Source organism: Salvelinus alpinus, chromosome 3, assembly GCF_045679555.1.
Source record: "Salvelinus alpinus chromosome 3, SLU_Salpinus.1, whole genome shotgun sequence".
In the NCBI taxonomy this organism is placed as follows: Eukaryota; Metazoa; Chordata; class Actinopteri; order Salmoniformes; family Salmonidae; genus Salvelinus; species Salvelinus alpinus.
In genome coordinates this window covers 99,215,632-99,227,721 of record NC_092088.1, presented here as the reverse complement: position 1 = coordinate 99,227,721, position 12,090 = coordinate 99,215,632, and the positions used below count along the sequence as shown (strand labels likewise).

The following is a 12,090-nucleotide window of genomic DNA, read 5'->3' as shown; positions in this document are numbered from 1 at the left end:
TGATCTACCCTGAGGTACCCGTCTGTTTTGTTCACATTGCCATTGAGTGGAATGTTAGCTAAACAGACTTGTACCAGGCTAGGTTTCATCTGTAAACATTATATATCTTTTTTTTTTAAATACCTCCCAAAAATATAATTACTGTAGAGTTTGTATTCCTCTAAGGAAATCTCATTTTGGCTTGCTTCATTTCTGAGTATGTAGTTTACTATCTTCTATTTCCTGGTATTTGAAAGAGTAACAAAGAAATAATTTTGGACAATTAAGATAACCGGGAGAGAGTGTTCACAGACAAGAAATACTTTTATTAAATATTGTGTAAAATGAACATCTTTATACAGTTATTTGTAAAAATGTGGACATAAGCAAACACAAAAAAATGTACACGTTAAACGAAAGGAATAGCTGACCATTTAGTGAGATCCTCAGACTGAAGCCAACACAGCAACGAGTGCATGGTCTAATTAGCTGAAAAACACACACACACAAAAAACTAATTGCAGAAATGATCAAATTCCCAAATGTTCTTCATGTAACCTTGCATGTCTCTTTCAAGGTGACTTCTCAGCCTTCCCCACTTAGCTTTGTGGAGCTGTCACAAAGCAAATACATTGCACATTCATCACTTCATTCTTTATTTGTACAGCTGCCGTACATCGTGCTTCCTCATGGAAAATTAAAAAACTTGTGCGCAGTTTGCCAAGCGGGAACATCCCTTTTCAATTATACTTAACATTACAATAGGAGATTCTTTTTTTACAAAGTGTTAAGTGCAAAGTAAAAGATGAAAATAAAAAATATTGATAGAAACATGTGTCTTGTGGGTTGATTTGGCACAACCAGGGAAATCAATAGTCTGGGGGGGAAGAAGAAGAAGGAGAAGAAGAAGAAGAAGAACGAGAAGAAGAAGAAGAGGAAGGAGAAGAAGAAGAAGGAGAAGAAGAAGAAGAACGAGAAGAAGAAGAAGAGGAAGGAGAAGAAGAAGAAGGAGGAGAAGAAGAAGGAGAAGAAGAAGAAGAAGAAGAAGAAGAAGAAGAAGAAGGAGGAGAAGAAGAAGGAGAAGAAGAAGAAGAAGAAGAAGAAGAAGAAGAAGAAGAAGAAGAAAGAAGAAGAAGAAAGAAGGAGGAGAAGAAGAAGAAGGAGAAGAAGAAGAAGGAGGAGAAGAAGGAGAAGAAGAAGAAGAAGGAGAAGAAGAAGAACGAGAAGGAGAAGAAGAAGAAGGAGAAGAAGGAGAAGAAGAAGAACGAGAAGGAGAAGAAGAAGAAGAAGGAGAAGAAGAAGAACGAGAAGGAGAAGAAGAAGAAGGAGAAGGAGAAGAAGAAGAAGGAGAAGAAGAAGGAGAAGAAGAAGAAGGAGAAGGATGAGTGAATGTACAGTATGATGCTACATTATTTGATGAAATTACTCCAAAATGTTCAGTACAGAGCATCCTGTCTTGTGAGAGTGAATGTGTAAATCTCTTCAACATTTCTTTAGATGTTACTGTGATTTGGGGGAGAATTAAGCCAAATATTAACTAAATAAAAAGGTTAAGCACAAAATAGTCAAAAGATGAAGGGGGTCAACATAATTATTTTTTATTATTTTCAGTAAACAATGTTTGTGCTTCTTTTTTTTGACACCATAGATCATGTTCATGGAGTAAGGATTGGCATTGTGGTGTAGGTACAGATTGATGTCATTCAACCAGCAGATCTCAGGCCTTCCAAAGAGCTTCTCCGGACAGATTCTAATAAACATCAGTGATTCCTAACATGTATTTTCTATTCCAGATTAGATGGTTTTTCACATGTGTGTTTTTTTTTGTTCCCTGTTTAAGACAGTTCAGCTAAGTGATATGGGGTAGCAGGTAAAAATGACTTTGTACAACCACAAATTGAATCATACCTCGGGGGGGGGAGGGGTGGCTGGACATGCACATAATCTACTATTATTTATACAGCCATGTGTCACAAACAAGTTATTTGACTATACAACAAACAGTTTTATTCCAAAAAAAGTATTTTGTTTTATATAACTTATATTAATACAAAAATAAACAATGAACTTTGACTGTTTTTCTTCTCAAAAGAAAAAAAACAATGACCAACAAAATGAATTATTTTGACAAAGTAAATGTCAATTTGAGATACAAATGAAATGTATAAACATGGCGATCTATCGATACAAAAAAACAAAGGTGAATGTAGGCAATAGTTATTGGCTTTATGCTCTGTGCTGCATCACAATATCTGGCCATGACAAACAATACGTACAAGATCAAATTAAATGATTGAAAGCAATTTTACAAAAAATTTCGAAGATAAATACAATATTTATAATTGATATGTTACAAAAAATTCCCTTAGTAACCGCAAGTGTTTATGTGAAAGTGTTGCAATGTATACGAATATTTACCCCTTACTGTTTCTATAAGGAATAAAACTCTGTCCTAAATATTTTAAGTGGATCTGGAAAAAATTCAAGACAAGTGTATAAATATTTAGCTACAACTTTGGCAAAATCACAAAAGTCTACAATTGTATAACCACATACAAAACACATTAGGGAATAAGGAGACAGAAGTGAGAGGACAACCTTCTGGAACAGGAAACATAGACTTCACAGTAGCCTAAGAATGCAATATTATACAGTGCTAGCAAAAACAGTTGAAAAACATTGCAGATCACACTTGCTTAAACTGGAAGCTGCAGCAGTGGAAGTAGTATATTTATACCAACAGACAGTAGCTTTTCATCTCTGTTAGTGTGCTTTTTGAAGGCAAAAAAATAATAAATCATTGACTTACAATTTCTACCTACAATAAGTTAGAAAGTAATTTTTTTTTGTTGATAAAATAAGTAGGCGTGATGAAATCTCCTCTGTCAGCCACTCAGATTATCTGTATTTACTTCTTCATTGTTAATGTTTTGTTTATTTTTTTAAATCATATAATTTCATATTATTTCCAGTTGTAAATGTGTTCACACTGTCTTGGCCCCCTTTTTCTCTTACCACAAATTAAAAAGAGAATGAAATAAGGAAATTCACATTATAGAGATGCTCAACTGCTGTGCATCGTGTAAAGAGGAACGTATTCTGAGGTATTGTCATCAGTGTTGTTCATCAAATTGATCATCCTCAAAGATTCTCCCCGACACATTAGCAACAACTAGACAGAGCCAAGATCAAACCAGACACTTTTATACAAAATAGCAATTTTTCCTTCCTTCCTTTCTTCAAGAATGAGAAATGGTAAAATATGACAAGAAATCAGTCAATAAAATTAAATTGTTAATGACAAAGTTGCTTGCATGTCACAATTCATAATTGTTTGAATAAAATATTTGAAACTGTCTTTTTTTTTCTCTCCTCTGAATAAACAGAATGATGTTGTTGATTTTATTCATGATTGATGACACAGATTCTACCAGAATCTTCTGAAGGTACTAAACGAGTCCCCCCGCAGCCCCTTTGTGACGACTGGAGCTCGGAGAGGGGAAGAAGACTGTTTACATGGGTGGGACAACGAGGCCGGACATCGCTAGAAGATAAGAGATGGGAAAACAAAACAACTTTAACATCACGGTTCAGTTCGTATAGCGATACGCAATGCACGGAAATGTACACATTTTAGTACCATTTTACTAAATAGACGGGAAGAAGAAATGTACACAAACACGTTGTTACCATCTTACTAAATAGACGGGAAGAATAAATGTCGCCCTGCAGTTCATGAAAGCAAAAAATAGCTTGCAAGATGGCGGTCGTATGGAAGAGGTGGGGGGGTGGGGGGTAGTGGGAGAGTGTGTAGGGGAGTGGATGGGGGTGGGGGGTGGTGGGAGGGGTTGGGGGGGGGGGGGGGTAGTGGGATGGGGTTGGGGGGGGGGTGGTGTGTAGGGGAGTAGATGGGGGGTGGGGGGTAGTGGGAGAGTGTGTAGGGGAGTAGATGGGGGTGGGGGTAGTGGGAGAGTGTGTAGGGGAGTGGATGGGGGTGGCGGGGCCTGAGTGAAATTTGCTTTTCTAACATGACATAGTAGAAATACTTCACTTTTTAGAAGAGGAGCTTTCTGACATTTTCAGGAGAAAGCGTCCTGTCTTCCCAACATGTGTGATATTTCTCTTAGCGTTTTGTTAATGGCAAACAGTGGCCTGAGGTCCCAGGAGGCAGTCCATGCTGACAGCTGAGAAACAACATGGTCACGTCTGCTAACGTCAGATACCCTACCCAGGACTTTCTCTCTCTCGCTCTCTCTCTCTCTTTTTTTCTCTCTCTCTCTCTCACCAGCCAAGGACCAGACACTTCTCAGGTTCCCTTAAATTGAAATCCTTGGTAGTTTTTTTTACGCCAACATTACTGCAAGGCATTCCACCATACAGCAGGTCTCTGCATTGTACAGCTTGTAGTGGATTTTTAAGTCTTATCACAAGGTATACGCATCTGAGGTGAACATAATCTGAAATTCTAGAGTTTGTGTGTTATGATTACGATTTTATACATTTTTATCCTGATATACGGTATGCATCTACTTCTAAGAAATATATATATGTACTGACTCCTAGATTCAATCAGATCAAATGAACCAGCGATAGCAGACATCTGAATAGCGGATGTTGTGGCATGTTGGAGGTGGAACCGCATCTGAGCCGTCCAATCGGTGAGCAGACATACCCGACCCACTCAGCTCGGTGAGCAGACATACCTGACCCACTCAGCTCGGTGCGCAGACATACCCGACCCACTCAGCTCGGTGAGCAGACATACCCGACCCACTCAGCTCGGTGAGCAGACATACCCAACCCACTTAGCTCGGTGAGCAGACATACCCGACCCACTCAGCTCGGTGAGCTGACATACCCGACCCACTCAGCTCGGTGAGCAGACATACCCCACCCACTCACGTTACAAGTTCCGAGTGACAAAGTGTAGGCCGTGTAGAAATAATAACGCTCAAATTGAAAAATCATTCAACAAAATAATGAGCGTTTTCAACACCCTAATGAAGGTGTTGATTACAACTCACGTTCCAGTGTTCCAACTCACGTTCCAGTGTTCCAACTCACGTTCCAGTGTTCCAACTCACGTTCCAGTGTTCCAACTCGTAAACAAGGCTGCATTTCTGTTAATGCAACTTATTACAGCCAATGGCAGGATTTCTGTTAATGCAACTTATTACAGCCAATGGCAGGATTTCTGTTAATGCAACTTATTACAGCTAATGGCAGGATTTCTGTTAATGCAACTTATTACAGCCAATGGCAGGATTTCTGTTAATGCAACTTATTACAGCCAATCGCAGGATTTCTGTTAATGCAACTCATTGCAGCCAATGGCTACGTCCGCATTAGGAGCCGCTTCGTGATTTGACAACTCTAATGCAGTTCCACCTCCAACACAACCACTATGCGGATATCGGCTAGTGGATCTGATTGAACGGAGCCCTGAATTGTAGTGTTAAGACTCTAGGGAGAGTATCCTATAGATGAATTGTAGTGTTAGGACTAGGTAGAGTATCCTATAGATGAATTGTAGTGTTAAGACTCTAGGGAGAGTATCCTATAGATGAATTGTAGTGTTAGGACTAGGTAGAGTATCCTATAGATGAATTGTAGTGTTAAGACTCTAGGGAGAGTATCCTATAGATGAATTGTAGTGTTAGGACTAGGTAGAGTATCCTATAGATGAATTGTAGTGTTAAGACTCTAGGTAGAGTATCCTACATATGAATTGTAGTGTTAAGACTCTAGGTAGAGTATCCTATAGATTAATTGTAGTGTTAAGACTCTAGGGAGAGTATCCTATAGATTAATTGTAGTGTTAAGACTCTAGGGAGAGTATCCTATAGATGAATTGTAGTGTTAAGACTCTAGGGAGAGTATCCTATAGATGAATTGTAGTGTTAAGACTCTAGGGAGAGTATCCTACAGATGAATTGTAGTGTTAAGACTCTAGGGAGAGTATCCTACAGATGAATTGTAGTGTTAAGACTCTAGGGAGAGTATCCTATAGATGAATTGTAGTGTTCAGACTCTAGGGAGAGTATCCTACAGATGAATTGTAGTGTTAAGACTCTAGGGAGAGTATCCTACAGATGAATTGTAGTGTTCAGACTGTAGGGAGAGTATCCTATAGATGAATTGTAGTGTTAAGACTCTAGGGAGAGTATCCTACAGATGAATTGTAGTGTTAAGACTCGAGGGAGAGTATCCTACAGATGAATTGTAGTGTTAAGACTCTAGGGAGAGTATCCTACAGATGAATTGTAGTGTTCAGACTCTAGGGAGAGTATCCTATAGATGAATTGTAGTGTTAAGACTCTAGGGAGAGTATCCTACAGATGAATTGTAGTGTTAAGACTCTAGGGAGAGTATCCTACAGATGAATTGTAGTGTTAAGACTCTAGGGAGAGTATCCTACAGATGAATTGTAGTGTTCAGACTCTAGGGAGAGTATCCTATAGATGAATTGTAGTGTTAAGACTCTAGGGAGAGTATCCTACAGATGAATTGTAGTGTTAAGACTCTAGGGAGAGTATCCTACAGATGAATTGTAGTGTTCAGACTCTAGGGAGAGTATCCTATAGATGAATTGTAGTGTTAAGACTCTAGGGAGAGTATCCTACAGATGAATTGTAGTGTTAAGACTCTAGTGAGACTATCCTACAGATGAATTGTAGTTTTCAGATGCTAGGGAGTGTATCCTACAGATGAATTATAGTGTTCAGATGCTAGGGAGAGTATCCCATAGATGAATTGTAGTGTTAAGACTCTAGTGAGACTATCCTACAGATGAATTGTAGTTTTCAGATGCTAGGGAGAGTATCCTACAGATGAATTGTAGTGTTCAGATGCTAGGGAGAGTATCCTAGAGATGAATTGTAGCGTTCAGATGCTAGGGAGAGTATCCTACAGATGAGCTGCCAGAAGGAAGAAGATTGATGTACTCGGTCCTTCAACTCACTTTAACAATTAGGGCTTCCTGTTTCTCCAGCGCTTTGGACTTATTTGTGGTGTCATGGTTGGAATGATTTTAAGTTTACCAGTTGAATTTGATGACATGACATTCCTCATTAATTTCTGCAGAATACATATTAATAAGTATACACATGTAACAGCGTGAACTTTTAATTTCCCACTTCATTAGCTCCCGCATTATTAATATTGGATGCACACACTATGACTAAAACCTGTTTTCAAGCACAACAAGTCGGCCTTGACATCGAGCAGGAAAATTAAAGCCAGAATCACACTTTCATTCAAACTGGTTGACGCTGATGTGTTTTGGCTTGCACAATGACCCTCTCTCTGTATTTCTGTTGAGTTTCTGCTTTTCTCAATTAGAAAAGCAATATATTTAGACTGTGTTGCGTCGCGTAACGTTGTCTTGGTGTTAAACTGCACAACTAGCAAAAAAAAAAACACACAGTGGATAAAATGTGTACGCTTTTAACCGAGAGCAGGAAAAGAAATAACATGAATTTTTAACCGAGGACAATACTCCAGCTAAATCAGAGGGAAGTTTGACGTGTGTTGCTTTCCAAAGGGCCGGGAACGTGCCGATCTCTAATCTACATTAAAAATACCGTGCTGGAGTGCTTGTCGGAGTTACAGGGAGTCTATTCACCAAGGACCAAGGACTGGAAAGGGCTCACTAGGGTCAGTAGAAGAGGGTGGGGGATGGGGATGGGGGGGGGGGGGGGGGTGATGGGTTGTGAATATTAAAGCATATGATGTACAATTCAGATGAAATGTAAAAGAGGGCTGGATCCGAGGGCTGCAGTGAATAATGCAGAAGTACGATAGCTGTGGGACCTTACGTGATTGTTGTGTTTATCATTACAGTACTCAGCTTAGGATACATACTGTATGTATCAGGATATCAGGGTTCGGCTAAATTCTGAATTTCTGAATTGAAGTGAATTCAAACCATGAATTTGAATTGAATTTGAACTGGCCACAAACCCACAGGAAGCATAATTTGAACTGAAGGAATTATAAAATACATTTCAAAGCATTTCAAAACTAATTCAACTTAGACGTTAATTTGACAAACCTTTTAACAAAATAATCTTCCACTTATTAACAAGCAATATACACCAGATTTCAAATATTATATTTTAAGATGTCAAACAGTATTTTTCATTGTCATGAAAGATTTCTAGATTACTAGATTGTTCCCAGTGTTTGATCAAATGCATTTAGGGAAATATACATTTTATATTTAAAACATTATTTTATTTATCCTTTATTTAACTAGGCACGTCAGTTAAGAACAAATTCTTATTTACAATGACAGCCTAGGAACAGTGGGTCAACTGCCTTGTTCAGGGGCCGAACGACAGATTTTTACCTTTCGGTTAACTGGCCCAACGCTCTAACCACTAGGCTACCTGCCGCCCCATTAAGGGAATTGTGAATTATTATAGACAACCCACAACATGTTCTCAATATGTACAGACCACTGTAATTATTTAAAATAGTTTTAGGAGAATGAGTTAAAAATATATACAGTGGGGAGAACAAGTATTTGATACACTGCCGATTTTGCAGGTTTTCCTACTTACAAAGCATGTAGAGGTCTGTAATTTTGATCATAGGTACACTTCAACTGTGAGAGACGGAATCTAAAACAAAAATCCAGAAAATCACATTGTATGATTTTTAACTAATTAATTTGCATTTTATTGCATGACATAAGTATTTGATACATCAGAAAAGCAGAACTTAATATTTGGTACAAAAACCTTTGTTTGCAATTACAGAGATCATACGTTTCCTGTAGTTCTTGACCAGGTTTGCACACACTGCAGCAGGGATTTTGGCCCACTCCTCCATACAGACCTTCTCCAGATCCTTCAGGTTTCGGGGCTGTCGCTGGGCAATACGGACTTTCAGCTCCCTCCAAAGATTTTCTATTGGGTTCAGATCTGGAGACTGGCTAGGCCACTCCAGGACCTTGAGATGCTTCTTACGGAGCCACTCCTTAGTTGCCCTGGCTGTGTGTTTCGGGTCGTTGTCATGCTGGAAGACCCAGCTACGACCCATCTTCAATGCTCTTACTGAGGGAAGGAGGTTGTTGGCCAAGATCTCGCGATACATGGCCCCATCCATCCTCCCCTCAATACGGTGCAGTCGTCCTGTCCCCTTTGCAGAAAAGCATCCCCAAAGAATGATGTTTCCACCTCCATGCTTCATGGTTGGGATGGTGTTCTTGGGGTTGTACTCATCCTTCTTCTTCTTCCAAACACGGCGAGTGGAGTTTAGACCAAAAAGCTCTATTTTTGTCTCATCAGACCACATGACCTTCTCCCATTCCTCCTCTGGATCATCCAGATGGTCATTGGCAAACTTCAGACGGGCCTGGACATGCGCTGGCTTGAGCAGGGGGACCTTGTGTACGCTGCAGGATTTTAATCCATGACGGCGTAGTGTGTTACTAATGGTTTTCTTTGAGACTGTGGTCCCAGCTCTCTTCAGGTCATTGACCAGGTCCTGCCGGGTAGTTCTGGGCTGATCCCTCACCTTCCTCATGATCATTGATGCCCCACGAGGTGAGATCTTGCATGGAGCCCCAGACCGAGGGTGATTGACCGTCATCTTCAACTTCTTCCATTTTCTAATAATTGCGCCAACAGTTGTTGCCTTCTCCCCAAGCTGCTTGCCTATTGTCCTGTAGCCCATCCCAGCCTTGTGCAGGTCTACAATTTAACCCTGATGTCCTTACACAGCTCTCTGGTCTTGGCCATTGTGGAGAGGTTGGAGTCTGTTTGATTGAGTGTGTGGACAGGTGTCTTTTATACAGGTAACGAGTTCAAACAGGTGCAGTTAATACAGGTAATGAGTGGAGAACAGGAGGGCTTCTTAAAGAAAAACGAACAGGTCTGTGAGAGACGGAATTCTTACTGGTTGGTAGGTGATCAAATACTTATGTCATGCAATAAAATGCAAATTAATTAGTTAAAAATCATACAATGTGATTTTCAGGATTTTTGTTTTAGATTCCGTCTCTCACAGTTGAAGTGTACCTATGATAAAAATTACAGACCTCTACATGCTTTGTAAGTAGGAAAACCTGCAAAATCGGCAGTGTATCAAATACTTGTTCTCCCCACTGTATATTATGTTTCAACCATTCTACCATGCTACATGGCATTCGTAACCATACATGATGTCAAAATGAACATTCCTTTAGTGATAGAAATAAATAATAAATAATAATTAGAATTTCATGGAATTTAAATGAATTACATCTATTTCCTTTAATTCAAATTATTTTCAAATTCTGCTTTCTGTGGTATGTGGCCAAATTAAATAAAATTCCCCAAAAAATTTAATTGGAATTAAAGAGCAATTTACAAATCATTTCAGAATTGACCCCAACCCTGTATGTACTGATATGCTGTACTATGGTATTCTGATGCAAAAAAAAAGAATATGGGGGGAGAGTAACCCCCAAGAGACTCCTAACTTCCCTTAATCATTAATGGTTTGATAAATAAATACAGAAATAAATAAATAAACACATACATGCAGGCATAATGTACCCATCAATCCATCCATCCATCCGTCCACGCAATCATCATCCATCCTCAAATGCATCATTTATGTTCACTCGTACTCTCGTTTAACCCAGACTGGCGGTGCATGGTTGCCCATGGTTTTGGGTGGAGGTGGGCAGGCAGGCAGGTGAAAGAGATGCCAGTGGGGCCAACAGGTCAGAACAGAACAGAACAGAGAGATGCCAGTGGGCCAACAGGTCAGAACAGAACAGAGAGATGCCAGTAGGCCAACAGGTCAGAACAGAACAGAAGGACAGAATGACTATGGAGGGCACTGTAAAAGGAGGGAGGACGGCTCACCTTGAAGTCCATTGCCATTTGCACTGGTGCAAGAAGGTGGTGGAGAAGCTTGGGGCCTTACAACAGGGGCAAAGGCGCTCTTTTGTTTCACTGCAGAGATGACATTGGCAGGTGAGAATGAGAAAATGCCGTGTGTACTGCTACAGTTTGTAGAGAGGCTGACCGAAGAGGTTGCCATGGTGGGGCTCGACGGCACTACTGCAATAAAGCACACATAAGCACCACTCAGAGAGGAGTTTCACCACGCCACAGATCATTCAAAAATCAAGATATTTTAGATGGATTGATTAAATTAATTGATAGGGGCCTTGCCTCTTTTCAAATCAAAACGTAATATAGATGTGGAAAGAAATCAGGAGAAATCAAGATGATTGTGATTTTTAAAAATGATCAGAATTTGGATGGGATTCGACAAATAATAACATTTACTTAAGTAAGAAACCAATTTGTAATATTGACAAAAATGTTTTTCAAAATCATATTTGGAGTTTGTGGGATTGTGATATGAAATGTTCTGCCTTGCCCGCTGGATAATAGGTATCTGACAATAGACTCTTGACTGGGGGGAAATCAGTCACAAAAACTTTGCTTCTATAATTTTTTGTATTTTCTTTTGGGGGCGTGCACCATGTCATACAATTTTTTACTTTTCCATGTATTTTTTTGTGTGTAAATTTGTAAGTCTGATTGACGATTTTTTTTTAAAGTTGAGTCTTGGGTTTTCAGCCTCCAGAGTCACCCCTCCTTTTATCCAGTAGCACACATTCCAAAATAATACAAACACTAATAAAAAGAATAACAGAGAAGGAGGGGGGGGGGTTTGGCAAAAATCAAGAAAATCAAAAATCAAGAAAATCAAAAATCAAGAAAATCTCAAATCTAAAAAATCTAAAATCTAAAAAATCTAGAAAATCAAAAATCAAGAAAATCAAGAAAAAGCTAAGCTTCTCAGACTCGTAGATAAGGAGGAAGTAGAGGTGTGTCGTTACCTTGATACTTACTGCCGTAGGGGGAGTTGGCAGAGGAGCCGTTGAGGAAGCCTGGTGAACTGGGTACTCCCAGATTGGACATGGGGTTGCCGTAGCCGTTCATGCTGTTGCTAACGGTGTTGTAGTTGGCCTGTTGTGGGGTGCTGCTGGGGACGTAGCCTCGAGGGGACACACTGCTGGTTTGACGGCTGTATCCTACTGTTGAGAGGGGGGAGAAAAGGACTTAGGGAAGGTAGAGTCACAACATTGGGGTATTTTATAGA

At 39.7% G+C, this 12,090-nt stretch overlaps 1 protein-coding gene across 15 annotated transcripts in view; it reads right to left on the bottom strand.

The window, feature by feature from the left end:
* Window positions 1-1,554: 1,554 nt before the first annotated feature.
* Window positions 1,555-12,090, bottom strand: part of ebf3a (EBF transcription factor 3a) — a 234,193-nt gene continuing 223,657 nt past the window's right edge. For 3 of the 15 annotated variants that reach the window (XM_071394654.1, XM_071394656.1, XM_071394657.1), the window contains exons 14-16: window positions 11,840-12,025; window positions 10,839-10,928; window positions 1,555-3,523 (exon numbers count right to left, since the gene is read on the bottom strand). In XM_071394654.1, the coding sequence (XP_071250755.1) occupies window positions 3,492-3,523; window positions 10,839-10,928; window positions 11,840-12,025 (308 nt within the window). In that variant the 3' untranslated portion in view covers window positions 1,555-3,491. Of the gene's footprint in view, window positions 3,524-10,838; window positions 11,037-11,827; window positions 12,026-12,090 lie in introns of all 15 variants that reach the window. The other 12 variants (XM_071394643.1, XM_071394645.1, XM_071394646.1 and 9 more) reach the window with 7 other exon arrangements.